This window comes from Palaemon carinicauda, chromosome 23 (genome assembly GCF_036898095.1).
Source record: "Palaemon carinicauda isolate YSFRI2023 chromosome 23, ASM3689809v2, whole genome shotgun sequence".
Taxonomy (NCBI): domain Eukaryota; kingdom Metazoa; phylum Arthropoda; class Malacostraca; order Decapoda; family Palaemonidae; genus Palaemon; species Palaemon carinicauda.
Window position 1 is genome coordinate 64,820,799 of NC_090747.1, and position 20,362 is coordinate 64,841,160.

Consider the following 20,362-nt stretch of genomic DNA (forward strand, 5'->3'; position numbering starts at 1 on the left):
TCGAAACTTTACGCCCAGGCTTTTAAAGAGACGAATCATCGGAAGACGAGGAGAAACTTCGTCTCTCCTGTCTTATGGCAAGGACGTGCTTGCCGAGCAACGTCTGATACCTTTGAGGGAACGTCTGTTCGTTGGTTTACACTCCTCACTCCCTTAGGTCCTACGACATTCCTTCTCCCTGGTGCAGGGGAGCCTGAAAGAGGTCTCGGACTAGGCAAGTGACAAGCACGAACAAACAAACCCTCCGCAACACAGAACATGTTTTTTGCACTTACAGTACTTCACTGATATCGTATTTTTCAATAATTTCACATTAAACATGAATAAAACTGATTTTTACCTGAAGCACGCAATTCTCCCTTACATCAATAGGTTAGAATTGCGAAATGAGTCGTATAATGTAAGCACATTAGTACAAAATGAAACACACATGCAAAAATCAATAAACATATACATATATATCGAATAAAACGGAAATATATAAAGTTAAAAAGATCAGTGACTGGGGAGGAGACTAAACACAAGTTCACTAAGGACTACGTTTTCAATCTCTCACCGTACAGTGCCTTGGGACGAGAATAAAAACTAAAACGTTTTATCCTCTCTCCCCGTACAGAGACTTGTGACGAGTAAAAATAAAAACTGAATCGAGAACAACATTACTCGCTCCCAAACTCCTTGTACAGAGACTTGGGACGAGAATAAAGATCGGATCGTTCTCTCTCTCTCTCTCCGTCTCTCTCTCTCTCTCTCTCTCTCTCTCTCTCTCTCTCTCTCTCTCTCTCTCTCTCTCTCTCTCTCTCTCTCGCTCTCTCTCGTCACTCACAAGAGAATGGCCCACTCACCCTTCGTCAATAACAGGTTATTTGACTAAAGGAAAAAACTGAAAGGACTAAGAAATTGAAAATTAACAAGTTCCTTGAAATTAGTATTTAAAACACTTCAGTTTGAAAGAAGAATGAACAAAACGTCAAAATCGATTTACTCTTTCTGCAAAGTGAAACCGTGATTCTCTCTTTCTCTATCGTAACGATAGAGCGCAAACTGCGTAGCATAAATAAACCAAACGTTAGTTCATCTTTGAAAAAACAGCACGAAGACTATTCAAAGAATATATTTCTTAAAATATTTTCTAAAAAATATTAATTTCATCACTCTTACAGAGCAACTGTTTTAAACTAAACACAAATAAAATTTGAATGGGCTCAACGTTGTTTAACTTCGTTTTCCAAGTTAGGACCGCCTACAAATTATAGGTAAAGGCCGCATAAACAAAAACATAAAATTTATCTTGATGTTTAGTATAAATGGAAAGCTAATCGAAGAGGCCTAATAAAGGCGGGTGAGATATAAAATATAAAATATATAGAGGTAAATCTATAAATATCAACAATAATTTATAAAGTGATAAAATAATTACTAAAAGCCTTTAACACACTTCCGTACACTGAGGGAAGGGTCGGCCATCTTTTCTCTATGGAAAAACCAGAGATTAAAAAAAAGTAAGGGCAAAACACTTTTCCTCTCCTTTCAAAAGCATTTCTTTTGAAGATAGTATTGAATAATCCAACACGGCGAAAGCAATAAAACCAAAACCAAGTACTTCACCAATTCGGTCGAAAACTCGAGGTCATAAAGCGAGCGGAACCAACTTGTCGACAAGACCGACAGAGAAGAACTGGAGAAATTGACAAGTATATGCGGTATCTGGCCGATAGTCGGCGCTGGTGGGCACACCCGCAACCTTCACGGCGATCGCTCGCGAGTTTTTGGAATCTGTCGAGCCGTCGGAGACGTCAGCTATTATATATTCACCGGCTAAGTTTAATACAGTATTTAAAAAATCTATTTTTGGGTGAGATAGCCATGTCGTCCTGATGGACCCGCCCTCCTCTCTATGAAAAGGCCTTGGCAGGATCCCTCCTGAAACTACTGTATCTGTAGCACCTGCTCAACGCTACAAGGAATAAACATGGCGGTGACGATGGCGCCATCTAGATACTCAAGGTAGTAACGGAGGAAGGGTAACTTGATAACGGCTCCCCTTCAAAATTTGCCACTTTCCCCCTCGAAGCGAAAACGCTATTCGGGGTGAAGATTGCTATGTGTCGTATCAAGATATACGTTCCCTGATATTATGCGATTTCCTTAAAGGAAACTTTAAGGATATTCGCGCCAGGAGTTAGAATTCTGGAGACCTAAAGGTAAAATCTCTGGGAATATCACTGTAGTCAAATATACCCTACGAAGCTACTTATAGGAACCTTCTATCCGGACGACATGGCTATCTCACCCAAAAATAGATTTTTCGCTTCGCTTATAATCCGTTCTATATAGTGCCGGAACAATGGTGATTTTGCTCAAGATAACCATTGTTAGGTCATGATTTTGGGGCATCCTAATCTAAGTTAGCCTAGAGTTGTTAGATCACTTACCCATATGAATTTTTTGTCCTTATCTGCAACCCCTTGTTTATATTAATGCAAATATTAGTCATTGTAATATCTTTACAGTAATACCTACAATAGTTAGTTGACAATGTACATATATCTAAAATTATTGATAGAAATTACCAAATAAGGAGAAATTAGTGAAAAAAAGACTAATGCATTCCAATTAAATGTAAAGTAAACTTACCCGATAATCAACCTTTTTATTTGCTATGCTTAATATGGCAAAATTCACAGGTAAATTATCAAAAGCACTCTCTTCAATTTTCTCTCTGCAGGTGGGGCACGAATGATGCTCTATCCGCCTTAAAATTGCAATGCAACAGCGGCAGAAAGTATGACCGCAGTTAAGCATGAGAGGTTCATAAATTCCTTCTCTGTATGCTTCCGAGCATACATCGCAAGTAAGGACCTCATCCATTGCTGCTCCTGTAATTATAGTGGAAAGAATAATGTTCTATTATTGGCTGTCCTTGTGACAAGAATTGAAGAACTGCAAAAGAGAGTGTTATAAAAAGCAGCAGTCATTTACTCTACAAGAAATGTAACCATTAATTAACAAATCCATGTACAGTAAAAGGAAAATTCTTTGTCTACAGAGGAAACAACTAATAGCCTCTCTATTATGCCAAACTTGACCTCAATCCTTTTCATAAACTGTATAGATTCTTCATCAGTTAAATCTCCAAAACACAAAAGTGATTCTACATGAGTTCACAAATATGTTTGCTTTTACTGGTCTCTCAAACAATGGAAGGAAAACCATAAAATTTCGTGAGCTGAAAGTTAGTGAATAATCTACAGTATACCACCATCACAGTTTTAAATCACAAGGTATAATGTTATTTTGATACTGCTATCAACATTTTATTTCATTTTAATGATGTAACTTTTTCTACTTTCAAAATCAATATTGCTGAAATTTCACCTCTGTATTAAAGTATCTTCATCAAAAAGTACATTTCTCCAGTAAATTTCCAAAATAGTCTGTAAAGAAAATTTAATGTTATTCTTTTAAAACATCACTGTACAATATCTGTAAAGTAAATCAATTTTCTAATGTTTGATCTGAAATGATGTGCTGAGCTGTTTGATTTAATAAAAATGACAAATTCGTAGATAATTTGTATTTTTCCTAACCATACAAACCTTAGCTATTTAAATAGGGTATTACTTTCGGCCCAGCTGAAATGACGAACCATTAAATTTTTAACGAGGGTTTACTACCCCCTCGCTAGGGGAGGAGTAGCTAGCTACCCCTCCCCCCTCACACACCGGTGAACTAGTTCACTTTGCTTAGAGGTAGGACTTATCCCGGGGGACAGCGCTGGCGGGCAAGTTTGATAAATAGCTAAGGTTTGTATGGTTAGGAAAAATACAAATTATCTACGAATTTGTCATTTGTTCCGTAACCGAAATACAAACCACGCTATTTAAATAGGGTGACTTAACCCTTAGGAAGGGTGGTAAGTCCCAGCCGTACTGGCTTTGGCTTTTTGCCCTGGGACTCAGTATCTGAGTAAGTAGAACTCAAGATAAGGAGTCCCTGCACCTCGCAAGTACCTTGCTCTGCAAGGATCGCGGCCTACGTAAGCTTATGTGTAAAGGAATGAAGTGTGACTCGTCCTAGGAAGTTGACCTGGAGTCCTTTAGATGGAATTCTAGGTTAGGACGTTCCCAATACCACCCCGTAAGGGTATGGGGGACGCGACAGTATTATCTTAAAACTAGGAACACAAGGAAGCATGGTTTACCTGCAGTGGTTTGAGGTCAGCTGTGCAGAGAACCCAGGATGCTGCTTTCCCCAAGAGCAGGGAAGATGAAGAAAAGAATAAGGGCCAGACATACCTTTTCATTCATGCAGACTAAAACCGGGTAACAATGCCATCAACCTTCTGCTACTTGTCCATTAAGGAGCCTGAGGTTTAGACCAGCTGTTGTGCAGCCACCACAGGGCCGATAGAGAACGTATCGAGCCTCCTGTGGGTCATGTCTTGCAGGTAGTGGGCTGTGAAGGTCGTTTGACGCTTCCAAACCCCTGCTTGTAGAACCTGCGTCACTGAATAGTTTCTCTTGAACGCCAGGGACGTAGCGATGCCTCTGACATTATGTGCTCTAGGGCGAAGTGACGGAGGAGGGTCTGGATTCAGGGAATGGTGGATGACCCTGCGAATCCACGCTGAGATAGTATTCTTAGTGACCCTCCTCTTCGTCCTTCCTGTGCTCACAAACAATGCTTGCACTCGAGGACGAACTGCAGCTGTTCTTTTAAGATAGAGCCTCAGACTCCTTACTGGGCACAGTAGGAGATGGTCTGGTCATATGTTACAGAACGGAGACTCGAAAACCGGAAGGAGTCGAACCGGGGGTCCGGCACTCCTGGATTTTGAGTCTTAGCTACAAACTCAGGGACGAACCTCAACGTTACTTCCCCCCATCCCCTTGAATGGGCGATGTCATACGAGAGACCATGAAGTTCGCTGACTCGCTTGGCCGAGGCCAAAGCAAGTAGGAACACCGTCTTCCAAGTCAGGTGGCGATCAGAAGCCTGGTGTAATGGTTCGAACGGAGGTCTCAAGAGCCCTGAGGACTCGAACCACGTTCCATGGAGGAGGTCTCACTTCGCACTGAGGGCAGGTAAGTTCATAACTGCGTATGAGTAAAGAAAGTTCTAACAAGGAGGATATGTCCATTCCTTTTAGCCTGAAGGCAAGACTTAAGGCTGAGCGATAGCCTTTCACTGCTGAGACTGAAAGGCGCACTTCTTCCCGCAAATACACAAGAAACTCCGCTATTGCTGGAATAGTGGCATCGAGGGGAGAGATACCCCTTCCACTACACCAACCACATAACGTTCTCCACTTCGCCTGGTAGACTCCTGCGGATGACTTTCGCTGGTGTCGAGACATCCTTTCTGCAACTTGTTGCGAAAAACCTCTCTCTGTGAGGAGATGCTGGATAGTCTCCAGGCGTGAAGCCATAGCGTTGCTACGGCTTTGTGGAAGATGTTGGCGTGTGGTTGCTTGAGTAGCTCGTGTCGAGGAGGGAGTTCTCTCGGGAGTTCCGTCAGGAGCTGCAGAAGGTCCAGGAACCACTCTGCGTGATGCCATAGCGGAGGTATTACGGTCATTGACAGGTTGACCGATATTCTGGTCTTGTTGAGCACCCTTCTCATCAGACAGAACAGGGGAAAGGCGTAAACGTCGATGTTGTCCCACCGTTGTTGGAAGGCATCTTGCCAGAGTGCCTTGGGGTCCGGGACTGGGGAGCAGTATAGCGGGAGCTTGAAATTCAAGGCTGTCGCGAACAGATCCACCGTCGGGGAACCCTACAAAGTCAGGACTTTGTTGGCTACTAAAGGATCCAAAAACCACTCGGTACTCACTATCTGGGATGCTCTGCTCAGACTGTCGGCGAGCACATTCCTTTTGCCCGGAATGAAGCGAGCCCATAGTGGAATCGAGTGGACTTCGGTCCATCTCAGTATCTCTACTGCAAGATGGGATAGCTGTTGTGAAAAGGTACCTCCCTGCTTGTTGATGTAAGCCACTACCGTGGTGTTGTCGCTCATCACCACCACGGAGTGACCCGCCAGGTACTGTTGGAACTGTTGAAGAGCCAGATAGACGGCCTTCATCTCTAGCAGGTTTATGTGGAGGCACTTTTCTGATTCTAACCATAGGCCTGAGGGCCTGTGGTTCAGAACGTGGGACCCCCACCCTTCTTTTGAGGCGTCCGAGAACAGCATCAAATCCGGGGGGAGGACGAGAAGAGCCACTCACTTTCGGGGGTTTTCGTCTGTCACCCACAATTGAAGGTCAGTCCGTTCCGCAGGACCCATAGGGACCAAAATGTTCGGGGAATCGTGACCTTGATTCCACCGAGACTTGAGCCACCATTGCAGGGATCTCATCCTGAGGCACCCATTTGGAACTAGATGGGCCAGAGAGGAAAGGTGACCGAGGAGACGTAACCACGATTGGGCTGGGAGTTCTTCTCGTCTGAGGAAAGGATCTGCGACCCTCCTCAGCCTTGCTATCCTGTCGTCTGATGGAAAGGCTTTGTGGAGATTAGTGTCCAAGATCATGCCTAGATATACCAGTCGTTGAGATGGAAGCAGAGAAGACTTCTCGAGATTTACCATGATCCCTAGATCTTGGTAAAGTCCCAGAAGCTTGTCTCGGTGTCGAAGAAGGGTCGACTCCGAGTCTGCCAGGATCAGCCAGTCGTCCAGATAACGGAGTAGACGAATGCCGATCCTGTGTGCCCACGAAGAGATCAGGGTGAACACTCTGGTGAAAACCTGAGGTGCTGTGGAGAGACCGAAACACAGCACCTTGAACTGATAGATCTTGTTGTCTAGGCTGAATCTTAAGTACTTCCTTGAAGACGGATGGATTGGGATCTGGAAGTACGCATCCTTCAGATCCAGTGTACACATGAAGTCTTGTGGTCTCACTGCAAGTCTGACTGTGTCTGTTGTCTCCATGCTGAACGGAGTTTGTTTGACAAACCTGTTCAGAGCAGAGAGGTCGATGACTGGTCTCCAGTCTCCAGACGCCTTCTTTACAAGAAAGAGTCGACTGAAGCAGCCTGGCGACCCGTCGACAACCTCTTGGAAAGCATCCTTCTTTAACGTGGTCTCGACTTCTGCCCGTAGGGCTAGCCCCTTTGCCAATCCCATGGCATAGGAGTTCAACGACACTGGATTCGCTGTCAGGGGAGGAAGAGATGTTATGAACGGGACGCGATACCCTTGACTGATTACAGAAACTGTCCAGGAATCAGCCCCGACTTGCTGCCACCTGATTGCCCAACTTTATAGGCATCCCCCCACTGGTGGACATGCAGGGGGATTGCCAATATGATATTTTAATTATAAAATAAATTTTTGAATATACTTACCCGGTGAATATATAGCTGCAACTCTGTTGCTCGACAGACAAACTCTACGGAAAAAACTCGCCAGCGATCGCTACTCAGGTTGCGGGTGTGCCCAACAGCGCCATCTGTCGACCAGATACCCAGCTCTCATGTAAACAAAGACTCAATTTTCTCCTCGTCCCACTGCGTCTCTATTGGGGAGGAAGGGAGGGTCATTTAATTTATATATTCACCGGGTAAGTATATTCAAAAATTTATTTTATAATTAAAATATCATTTTTAAATATTTAACTTAGCCGGTGAATATATAGCTGATTCACACCCAGGATGGTGGGTAGAGACCAGTAATATATGTTTACATTTCATGAGCTAAGAGCTTTTTATTTCATTTTAGAAGTTATCAAAATAACAAAAACAAAATAAATAGGTACCTGGTAAGGAAGTCGACTTGAACAATTACTCTGCCTTTTAAGTACGTCTTCCTTACGGAGCCTCGCGATCCTCTTAGGATGCTGATCGACCCCTAGGAGCTGAAGTATCAAGGGTTGCAACCCATACAACAGGACCTCATCAAACCCCTAATCTAGGCGCTCTCAAGAAATGACTTTGACCACCCGCCAAATCAACCAGGATGCGAAAGGCTTCTTAGCCTTCCGGACAACCCATAAAAACAACATTAAAAACATTTCAAGAGAAAGATTAAAAGGGTATGGAATTAGGGAATTGTAGTGGTTGAGCCCTCACCCACTACTGCACTCGCTGCTACGAATGGTCCCAGTGTGTAGCAGTCCTCGTAAAGAGACTGGACATCCTTTAGATAAAAAGACGCGAACACTGACTTGCTTCTCCAATAGGTTGCGTCCATTATACTTCGCAGAGATCTATTTTGCTTAAAGGCCACGGAAGTTACAACAGCTCTAACTTCGTGCGTCTTTACCTTAAGCAAAGCTTGGTCTTCCTCACTCAGATGTGAATGAGCTTCTCGTATTAACAGTCTGATAAAGTAGGATAAAGCATTCTTTGACATAGGCAAAGATGGTTTCTTAACTGAACACCATAAAGCTTCAGATTGGCCTCGTAAAGGTTTAGTGCGCTTTAAATAGAACTTAAGAGCTCTCACAGGGCATAAGACTCTTTCTAGTTCATTGCCTACAATCTCCGATAAGCTGGGAATATCGAACGATTTAGGCCAAGGTCGAGAAGGCAGCTCATTTTTGGCTAGAAAACCAAGTTGTAGCGAACATGTGGCTTTTTCTGACGAAAATCCGATGTTCTTGCTGAAGGCATGAATCTCACTGACTCTTTTAGCTGAGGCTAAGCATACCAGGAAAAGTGTCTTTAAAGTGAGATCTTTCAGGGAGGCTGATTGTAGCGGCTCAAACCTGTCTGACATGAGGAATCTTAGTACCACGTCTAAATTCCAACCAGGTGTAACCAAACGACGCTCCTTAGTGGTCTCAAAAGACTTAAGGAGGTCTTGAAGATCTTTATTGTTGGAAAGATCTAAGCCTCTATGCCGGAAGACCGATGCCAACATGCTTCTGTAGCCCTTGATAGTGGGAGCTGAAAGGGATCGTCCTTTTCTCAGGTATAAGAGAAAGTCAGCTATTTGAGCTACAGAGGTACTGGTCGAGGATACAGAGACTGACTTGCACCAGTCTCGGAAGACTTCCCACTTCGATTGGTAGACTCTAATGGTGGATGCTCTCCTTGCTCTAGCAATCGCACTGGCTGCCTCCTTCGAAAAGCCTCTAGCTCTCGAGAGTCTTTCGATAGTCTGAAGGCAGTCAGACGAAGAGCGAGGAGGCTTTGGTGTACCTTCTTTACGTGCGGCTGACGTAGAAGGTCCACCCTTAGAGGAAGACTTCTGGGAACGTCTACTAGCCATCGAAGTACCTCGGTGAACCATTCTCTCGCGGGCCAGAGGGGAGCAACTAGCGTCAACCTTGTCCCTTCGTGAGAGGCGAACTTCTGCAGTACCTTGTTGACAATCTTGAACGGTGGGAATGCGTAGAGATCTAGATGTGACCAATCTAGGAGAAAGGCATCTATATGTATTGCTGCTGGGTCCGGGACTGGGGAGCAATAGATTGGAAGCCTCTTGGTCAGCGAGGTTGCAAAGAGATCTATGGTTGGTTGGCCCCAAGTGGCCCAAAGTCTCTTGCATACATCCTTGTGGAGGGTCCATTCTGTTGGAATTACTTGCCCTTTCCGACTGAGACAATCTGCTATGACATTCAAGTTGCCTTGGATGAACCTCGTTACTAGTGAGATGTTTTGACCTTTTGACCAGATGAGCAGGTCCCTTGCGATCTCGTTCAACGTCAGTGAGTGGGTCTCTCCTTGCTTGGAGATGTACGCCAAGGCAGTGGTGTTGTCTGAGTTCACTTCCACCACTTTGCCTCGAAGGAGAGACTTGAAGCTTTTCAAGGCCAGATGTACTGCCAACAGCTCCTTGCAGTTGATATGCATGTTCCTCTGACTCGAGTTCCACAGTCCTGAGCATTCCCGACCGTCTAATGTCGCGCCCCAGCCCACGTCCGATGCGTCCGAGAAGAGAACGTGGTTGGGAGTCTGAACAGCCAGGGGAAGACCCTCTCTTAAGTTGATATTGTCCTTCCACCAAGTCAGACAAGACTTCATCTTTTCGGAAATCGGGATCGAGACCGCTTCTAGCGTCTTGTCCTTTTTCCAGTGAAAAGCTAGATGGTATTGAAGGGGACAGAGGTGTAGTCTTCCTAATGACACAAATTGTTCCAGGGATGATAGCGTCCCTACCAGACTCATCCACAGCCTGACTGAGCAGCGTTCCTTCTTCAGCATGTTCTGGATGAATAACAGGGCTTGACTTATTCTGGGGGCCGACGGAAAAGCCCGAAAAGCTAGACTGTGAATCTCCATCCCTAAATACACAATAGTTTGGGATGGGACCAGTTGCGACTTTTCCAAATTGACTAGGAGTCCCAATTCCTTGGTCAGATCTAGAGTCCACTTGAGATCCTTCAGACAGCGACGACTGGAAGAGGCTCTGAGAAGCCAGTCGTCCAAATAAAGGGAGGCTCGGATGTCCGATAAATGGAGGAATTTGGCTACATTCCTCATCAGCCTCGTAAACACGAGAGGAGCTGTGCTTAGGCCAAAGCACAGGGCCCGAAACTGGTAGACCACCTTTTCGAAAACGAATCTCAGAAAAGGTTGGGAGTCTGGGTGGATGGGGACGTGGAAGTAGGCGTCCCTTAGGTCTAGGGAGACCATCCAGTCTTCCCTTCTGACCGCTGCTAAGACTGACTTTGTGGTCTCCATGGAGAACTTCGTCTTTGTGACAAAGACATTCAGAGCACTGACGTCTAGCACCGGCCTCCACCCTCCTGTCTTCTTTGAAACCAAGAAGAGGCGGTTGTAGAATCCCGGTGATTGAAGGTCCGAGACTTTGACCACCGCTCCCTTCTCTAGCAAAAGAGACACTTCCAGTTTCAGGGCTCGTCTCTTTTCTTCCTCTCTGTACCTGGGAGAGAGATCGATGGGAGACGTTGCTAGAGGGGGTTTTCGTACAAAAGGGATCTTGTACCCCTCTCTGAGCAACTTCACAGATTGTGCATCTGCGCCTCTCTTCTCCCAGGCTTGCCAGAAGTTCTTGAGTCTGGCTCCCACTGCTGTCTGAAGTTGCGGGCAGTCAGACTCTGCCCTTAGAGGACTTGGATCCTTTCCTCTTCCCTCGCTTCCCTTCGGCACGAGCACCTCCTCTGCTGGAGGCTCTGCCACGAAAGGGCGGAATAAAGCGAGACGCTGGAGTGTCCATCCTTGGTCTAGCTGACAAGGTAGGCAAAGGGGGAGCTTTGCGAGCTGAGGACGCAACAAGATCGTGAGTGTCCTTCTGCACTAACGAAGCGGCTATTTCCTTTATCAGGACTTCTGGAAATAGGCACTTGGAAAGAGGAGCAAAGAGAAGCTCAGATCTCTGGCACGGTGTAACTCCAGCAGAAAGGAATGAGCAGAGAGATTCTCGCTTTTTCAGGACTCCGGACACAAATGAGGCAGCAAGCTCATTGGACCCATCACGGACGGCCTTGTCCATGCAGGACATAATGAGCAAAGAAGCCTCTTTATCTGTCGAAGAGATCTTCCTGCTTAGGGCTCCTAGGCACCAGTCTAAGAAGTTAAAGACTTCAAAAGCCCTAAAGATTCCTTTCAAAAGGTGGTCCAGGTCCGATGATGACCAACAAATCTTTGAGCGTCTCATGGCAAGGCGGCGGGGAGAGTCTACAAGACTTGAGAAGTCGCCCTGGGCAGAGGCAGGAACTCCCAAGCCGAGAACTTCTCCCGTGGCATACCAGACGCTCGATCTAGAAGAGAGTCTAGCAGGGGGAAAAGCAAATGCTGTCTTCCCTAAACTCTTCTTGGAATCTAACCAGTCTCCTATCACCCGCAAAGCTCTCTTAGACGAGCGTGCGAGGACGAGTCTAGTAAAGGCAGGTGCGGTAGAAGGCATGCCTAAAACAAACTCTGAAGGCGGAGAACGAGGAGCCACAGAAACAAACTGGTCAGGAAACAGCTCTTTGAAAATAGCCAAAACTTTTCTAAAGTCCAAAGAGGGTTGAGTAGACTTAGGCTCGTCCAGTTCTGATTGTTGATCATCTTGATGTGCAGCAACATCATCATCAGAAAGTTCCTCATCCGAAAACTTATGAGGAAACGGCAACGGAGTGGGTAACGGCTGGTTCGCTGAGTCCGGTCGCACTGGTGCATGCGTGACGGAGCCGGACGCAACATCATGGACCTGCTGCACAGTCTGTGAGCTGTCAACAACCATGGTAGCGCGAGGACGCACAGCGTCTACCCGAGACTGTCTAGACTGACTGGGTTGCGCAGTGGAAACCACACTGGGTTGCGGAGGTTGACGCACCGCGTCAAAACAAGGCAACTCTGATGGTTGTTGAACGTCCAGAACGTCAAAACCAACCTCCGTGCGTCGCTTAACGTCAACATGCGGCTGGCAGCCCACACTGGAACGCATCGGTGGAGGAACTCCCTCAACTGATGTACGTGAGAAGGTTACTTCAGCGTCCACAGGACGCACAACCGATCGCTTGGAGGGTTGTAGGCTAGGTACTGCACTCGCTGCTGGTACGGCAGCAACCTTCTCCGCATGAAAGTCCTGCATCAGAGACGTAAGCTTGGACTGCATGTCTTGCAGTAAAGCCCATTTAGGGTCTAAGGGAGCAGGTTCGGCGACAGACGGTGTTAGTGTCTGAAGCGGTACCGCTTTGCCTCTCTTAGGCGGTGAGCAGTCATCGGATGACGGCAACGAGTCCGAACTGACCCAGTGGCTACAACCGGGACGTTGGACTTGTCCTGAAGGGACCGATTTACGTTTTAACGGTCGTGAGACCTTGGTCCAAAGTTTATTGCGAGGAACACCTTCAGACGACGAGGTATAAATGGGCTCTCTCGTCTTAGGTAGGTAGGGGCGATCTTGGGGAGATACGCCCGATACCACGGAGGGAACGTCTGTTCGCTGATTAAAGCCTCTCGAACCCATGCGTCGTACGACATTGCTTCTCCCCTGGACTTGGGAGCTTGCAAGAGGTCCCGGACTAGGAGGACGACAGGCACGAACAGACGAACCCTCAAGCGCAACACTGTTCACAACACTATCACTTGGCACTTTAGCACTTCCCACTGCACTTTGGCACTTAAGCTCCTTAACATCCGCCATGAGCTGATTGCGGTCACTTGCAAGGGACTCAACTCTCTCACCCAGAGCCTGGATGGCACGCATCATGTCAGCCATCGATGGTTCCTGAGTGCTAGGAGGGGGGTTAGGAACAACCACTACAGGGGAAGGAATAGGTTGTGGGGCATGAGGAGAGGATACATCAATAGACCGAGAAGAACTTCTCCTAACTCTATCTCACTCTAGCCTGCGTGTGTACTTTTCAAATTCGATAAAATCGAATTCCGAAAGACCCACGCACTCCTCACACCGATCTTCCAATTGACAGGTTTTACCCCGACAATTGGAACAAACAGTGTGAGGGTCGATAGAAGCCTTCGGAAGACGCCTAGAACAGTCCCTAGCATTGCATTTCCTAAAATTGGGAACTTGTGAAGGGTCAGCCATTTTGAATTGGTCAAGGGAAAATTCCTAAAACGATCTAAGTCATCAACAATGAATCCGTTACAAAAAAGAGTTCAAGGATTTGTTTGAAGAAAAACCCTGCACAGCGAAAGCTCAAAACCAGAATATAGTACTTCACCAATAAGATGTGAAAAACTCCAGTTTAGCAACAGCGAGTAAAGTACGTCTTGTCGACACCTCGACAGAGAGTCTTTGTTTACATAAGAGCTGGGTATCTGGTCGACAGATGGCGCTGTTGGGCACACCCGCAACCTGTGTAGCGATCGCTGGCGAGTTTTTTCCGTAGAGTTTGTCTGTCGAGCAACAGAGTTGCAGCTATATATTCACCGGCTAAGTTAAATATTTAAAACCTAGCGTTTGCGGCCTAGGCCGCTCCCCCTAGGATTCTTGCCCCTCCTGTCTTTGACAGGAAAGGAATGCTGTTTGGACACCGTTGTCTTCGCTGCCGCTGCCGGTTTCGTCGTCTTGGACTGGCGAGATTGTTGTTGAGGTGCTGGAGGTTTGAAGGGCTTTGATGTGAGAGCCCTTTGGAGGAGAGAATCCTGATTGGATTTCCTCCACCTCTCAGCTGCCTGTTCCACATCCTTGGCCACAAACAGGCTCTTTCCCATAAGGGAAGAGTGTCTGAGCTTACTGACTTCGACGGTTGAGACCTTCGAATGGAACCTCTCTACCAATGCATCACGTCGTTTCAAGATCGAATTGGCCCACAAGTTTGAGACTTGGTGGGCCAAAAACTCAATGGTGCGGGTGCCCGAGAGGAGGAAGGTCTCCAGGGCCTTCCTAGTGCTTTCCTTGGACAGATCCTCGGATCGCAAAAGGATGCCCAGAGACCCCAACCAGACATCCAGCCACGAAGTAGCCTGCATGGCACACTTTGCGACCTTCTCCTGGTTTAGGATCTCTGTCGCCGAGAAAGTCACTTGCCGGCTAGAGAGTCTATCAAGAGGAACTCCCTTGGTAAGCTCTTCCACAGAGTGGTGCAACGAAAGAGCTAAACAAGACTCCTCCATGATCTCAAAATACCTCCTCTGGTGAACACGAGGAGGCAGGAGGAGCTTGTTGCCAGCAGTGGAACGGCTGAAGGAAGGCGAGCTCGGAGAGCTGGCCCTCAACCTTATCTCTGGGACTCTTAACCCCTTGGGACCAGGGCAGAGCCGCACTGGCCTTAGTGGGTTTCTGAGTGCCAAAGACTTGGTCCAGGACCGTGTCCTTGCCCTCACGAGGAGGAAACTCCGGGTCCGGAAACTTGTTGAGATTCCTCATCAGGGTCAAGACCTGCCAGAAGGCATCCTGACTCTTGCTGCTCTCCCCCTGGAGAACCAGCAGCGAAGTCTCCCGTCCCCAAAGGCTCTTCTTGGGGGGACACGTGGACGTTCTCCGCGGGTCTCGTTGGCTCTGGTTGAATCCTGGAAGAAGACTTCGGGATCGTCTTCAAGTCCTTCGGTTCCCTCCTAGTAGGAATACAGGACTCCAGCAACGAAGTCTGAGGGCTCTTCTCCGCTCCTGCTCGAGGTGGGGTTGCTCCCATTGGTGCGGTGGGAGGAGGTCTCACCTCGGAAGACTCCCCTGAGGACGGAAAAAACTCGTCCACAGGGGATGGAGAAAACGTCTGCGTAGAGGGGGGGGGAGCCTTCCTGACGGACTTCTTGGGAGCCAGGTTGACCCGAGGAGAAGTCACCACGATCTCCACTCCCCTCTTCCTCTTCAGTGGGGTCGGAGCTGCCCATGGTTTGGGGCTCAAATCAGAGAAGGAAAGCTTAACAGCCTGGACGACAGCTCTGATAAGGGACTCAGACCATGGCTGCTTACTGACAGACGCATTGTCAGAGACTCCCTCTGGAGGGAAGGGAATCAGGGGATCCTTTGGAGTAGAGACTACAACATGGCCTGCCTGGAAAGAAAGGGAAGAAGATGGGTGCCTGGACCTATCTGAAGATCTCCCCTCCTCCTGAAAGCACGCTGGTTTGCGCTTGGGGGGGGGGGGGTGAAGACGACCTAGCTGCTCTCGTTCCTGACGACTCGTTCGGTAGCTCACGTTGCGAAACCCGGTGGGAATCGCGCTTGGCCTCGCACTGGCACTCGCACGAGGGAATAATCCGAGGTTTGCGCGCGGGCGAACGTTTGCGCGGAGATGAAGGCGTGGGAGCGCGCAAGGGCGTGGGCACGCGGGGGCGTGGGCACGCGGGCGAGTGCTGGTGCACAGGCGAGCGATGGCGCGCAGGCGAGCAATGGCACGCAGGGCGTGCAGGTGTGCGACTGCGCACAGGTGACGGTGCGCGTGGGCGCGTAGGTGAACTACAGCGAGCAGGCTCGTGGGTGCAATTGCGTGCTGGGGAGTGATGGCGCACAGGAGATGGTGCGCAGGGGCGCGGTCTGGCGAAGACAGAGGGCACGCAGAAGGACAAGCAAGAGTGGAAGCGCGAGGAGGAAACTGCTCGTGGGCGTGCAGGATCTCGGAAGCCTCTGGAAAGGCGCACGATAGGAACTGGAACCTATGCGCGCGATGGTGCGCAGGCGAGGGCTGACGGGTGGGCGAGTTCCGAGGGCACGCAGGAGATCGCTAACGAGAAGGCGAGGGGCGAGTCTTCTTTCCTGTGCTCAGATCCGGAGATCGAGGGCGCGCAGGAGGAGAGCGCTGGCGAGCTGGATATCGTGGGCACACAGGAGATCGTGGGCGCGCGTAACAGGATCAAGGCGTGCAGCTGTGGGCTACCGAGTAGGATATCGCTGGCGTACAGGAGATCGCTGGCGTGCAGGAGAGCGCTGGCGCGCAGGAGAGTGCTGGCGCGCAGGTGTGTGCTGACGAGCAGGAGATCGGTGAGAGCGCTGGCGCGTTGTCCCTGGGATAGGATGTCTCTGGGTCGTTGTCTCAGGAACATCAGGAACAGGCGGGCGCTTGCGCGCAATTGCGTGGGCGCACAGGGGATACCTGGCACTTAAGGGACTTGCCCACATTGTGAGCAATCCCCTTTTGCCCCGAAGGGACCGGTGCCCGTTTGAAAACGGGGTGCGTGGGCGCCCACAGCGCGTCAGCTGCCAGGAACAGAGAAGGAAGGTCAGCAGGTCTGGCAGGCGGAGGAGATCGCAAACGATCTGCAAAGAGGTCCAGTGATGCAGCTGCGACGGTCAAAGCACGTTGAGGAGGATCCTCTGCGGGGACTGCGAAGGCGAGGAGCCGAAAAGGTGCCTCCTAACTCCCTTGTGGAGAGAAGGAAGGGCTCTACGGCGAGGAGGAAGACGAGCCTTGCGTCGGATACGTCCTCTGGGGGCATCAGGAACACCATCGTCAGTCCTCCGAAGAGGAGTCTCTGTTAGTGAACTCCCCCGAGGGGGAGAAACACCTGCAGGAGAGACCGTTGGACTTGACCCCTCCCTCGAAGGATGTTCGGAGGGGGGAACCAAGCCTTCAGCAACATCAGCACCCAAGGCAGAGGTTTGACCCAACTCACCAGAAGCCTCTGCCACAACAACATCGACGATAGACAAGAGGGTCAACCTCCGCTATCACCGGCGACTGTTTGACAGCTGCTCCCAACTGGATAAGGTCAAACTGGAGGGCGAACCCTTAAGTCCAAGGAAGCCCAAAGCTGCAATAAATCATCATTAGCAACATTAGATAAATCCTCCCCCGGAGGAGGAGGAGGAGCTGCCTCGCTATGGGAGGCAACTCCCTCTCCCTCTCCCCGAGGTCGGTCAACACAGGTACGGCCTACGCTACCACTCGACGGATTCTTACGAGAGACCGATCGAGTGGGAGCTTCGGAGGAGGTTCGGGCAACGAAAGAAGAGTCCTTGGAGATTTCCTTCTTCAAGGAGATCCTTGAAGGAGAAAGATCCCGCTTGGACTTCTTCTTTCGGCGCCGGGAAAACCTCTCCCACTAGGAGGTAGACCACTCCCTACACTCACAACAAACTTTATCCTTATCACACCGACCGTTGGCCCCTGCAGAACGGACACAAGGTGTGAGGGTCCGTCTCGACCGTCGACATATATGTCCCACAAGGGCGGTCTGGTAATCCGGGGCATTTCCGCATGATAAAGAGAGAGAGGCCAACTTCCAAACACACAACTGAAAGAAAAAACAAAAAAGATTAAGGCTGTCAATACGCGAGGGTTAGAGCAGACACGTCTGATCATCACCCGAGCCAGAAGCAAAGTGGACTAGTTCACCGGTGTGTGAGGGGGGAGGGGTAGCTAGCTACTCCTCCCCTACCCCCTCGCTAACTAGTGAGTGGGTAGTAAACCCTCGTTAAAAATTTAATGGCTCGTCATTTCAGCTACGCCGAAAGTAATACCCTATTTAAATAGCGTGGTTTGTATTTCGGTTACGGAACAACTATCAGTGCAGTCTATCAAGAAATGAAAAAAAGGGCTTTCATTCTATGTAGAGGAAAAACTTGTGTTCAGTATTATTATGTAACCAACATATCTCTTTCTTCTTTTAAAGAATGAAACATGAATCTTGAATAAAATCCATGGAATAGAAAAAAATAAATTGAAAATACAGTAACCATGGCAGGTTACCTCTTCAGTAACAAACAAGGTTCAACATTATTATTACTAGCGAAGCTACAACCCTAATTGGAAAGGCAGGATGCTGTAAGCCCAAGGGATCCAACAAGAAAAAAGAAAGGAAATAAGGAATTAATAAACTACAAGAGAAGCAATGAACAATTAAAATAAATATTTCATGAACAGTAATAACATTAAAATAGATCTATAAAAACTTCAAGAACACTAGGGGAAGAGAAATACAATAGAACAGTGTGCCCAAGTGTGCCCAAGCAAGAGAACTCTAGCCAAAGACAGTGGTTTGATTTTGGAGTGTCCTCCTCCTAGAAGAGCTGCTTACCATAGCTAAAGAGTCTCTTCTTCTACCCTTGCCAAGAGGAAAGTATCCACTGGACTATTACAGTGCAGCAGTTAACCCCTTGGGTGAAGAAGAATTATTTGGTAATCTCAGTGTTGTCAGGTATACGAGGACAGAGGAGAATCTGTAAAGAATAGGCCAGACTATTCGGTGTAGGTGTAGGCAAAGGTAAAGTGAACCGTAACTAGAGAGAAGGATCCAATGTAGGCTAATACTGTCTGGCCAAACTTAAATATAATATCAAATATAACAACAACCCCAGTTGCTTAGAAAATAGGAATAATACCTATCTGAGATGCATACACAATAAAATACACCAAAACTAGCTGGAATATGTATGGTTCATACCCTTACCTATACTCAATTTTTCTTAATGAGGCGCATTTGCACTGACTCGCAGCGGTGCCCTTTTAACTCGGAAAAATTTCCTGCTTTCTGATTGGTTAAAATTATCTTGTCCAACCAATCTGTGATCAGGAAATTTTTCCAAGCTAAAAGGGCACCCCTGCGAGTTGGTGCAAATCTGCCTCACTAAAAAGAATTGACTGTAGTCTAATAGTGATACACTAAAGAAGGTCCCAAACTTACAAGCATTCGATTAACATCCATTCACAAATACAGACACAAACCCAACCGAAAATGAGACAAAATACAGAAATATTGTAATAAAACAAAATATCATTTATTACAGTAAGCAAAACAACATTTGTAATTACCTTATATCTATTTCACATGAAACCTGACTAATTTTTTTTAGCTTTTGCAGCTGTAAATTATAGACATAGAATTCAAATTTGGCCAAAAATTTAACAAAATTTGACTTACAAACAGCTTCTTTGAACCTATTAAGTTTATAAATTGTGGAAATTCTTATGATATTTGTGGAGAAATCCGGATATTGGCAAGACTAAATATACAAATATACTCTTCTAACAAACATATAAATCACATAAAATAGAATATTCTATTTTTTTATTCAGCTTCATCTATTTCGATAATTGTACAGTAGACATTTTCTTTTTAACTGTACTTATTGTCCAGTAAATGCTTTACTGTTGCACAGGTTGACAAAAGTATCTTTTCAAAGTTTATATATGACAGATATACAGAATCTTAATATTGTTTAATAACCTTAACCCTTTTACCCCCAAAAGGATGTACTGGTACGTTTCACAAAACACATCCCTTTACCCCCATGGATGTACCAATATGTTATTGCAAAAAAACTGCTATTTACATTTTTTTTTGCATATTTTTCATAATTATTTGAGAAACTTCAGTCATTTTCCAAGAGAATGAGACCAACCTGGCCTCTCTATGACAAAAATTAAGGCTGTTAGAGCATTTTTGAAAAAATATACTGCTAAACGTGCTTGAAAAAAATAACCCCTGGGGGTTAAGGGTTGGAAATTTCCAAATAGCCTGGGGGTTAGTTAAAATATTTCATTTTCCATTCTTTACTTCATGTTCACAGTTCATTTATTTTTTCATCATTTCTTTGCTTGCGCCTCCATAATTGATTCCTTCTATTAAATAGAGGGAAACTAATATTTTTCAAATTACAAGAGTTTTAAATTTCCAAAAATTACGAACGATAAACTACATTTAAACGGGAAACAGCCACAAGAACACCACCTAACCTAAGGTTCCTTGCCTAACTTAACCCAAGTGGTCATATTCTTAGCCACTTACCAACAAGGAGGGGCCTATGACCCCTGCTAACCCCTTAAACCGGTGAATCCTTAACTTACCCTAAGACAATGACTCAACCTTATGTTTGCTCCTCAACTGGCCTCAATCCTGGCAAGGTATCACTAAATCATATTTTGTATATCCAATAATAATAATAATAATAACACTAATAATTATAATATTAATTATAACAAATATAATAATTATATCAGTTATAATAATACTAAAAATTAAAATAATAATAATAATTATAATAACAAGGGGTGAATGAAGTTCGTTGGGACACGGTAAGATAAAAGTACGGTAGTCTAAGGATACGGCTT

General features: G+C 46.7%; 1 protein-coding gene across 2 annotated transcripts in view; it reads right to left on the reverse strand.

The window, feature by feature from the left end:
• Positions 1-20,362, reverse strand: part of LOC137617141 (E3 ubiquitin-protein ligase TRIM32-like) — a 103,557-nt gene that overhangs the window by 82,763 nt on the left and 432 nt on the right. For both annotated transcript variants that reach the window (XM_068346998.1, XM_068346997.1), the window contains exon 2: positions 2,638-2,879. In XM_068346998.1, coding sequence (XP_068203099.1) covers positions 2,638-2,871 — 234 coding nt within the window. In that variant the 5' untranslated portion in view covers positions 2,872-2,879. The remainder of the gene's footprint in view (positions 1-2,637; positions 2,880-20,362) is intronic.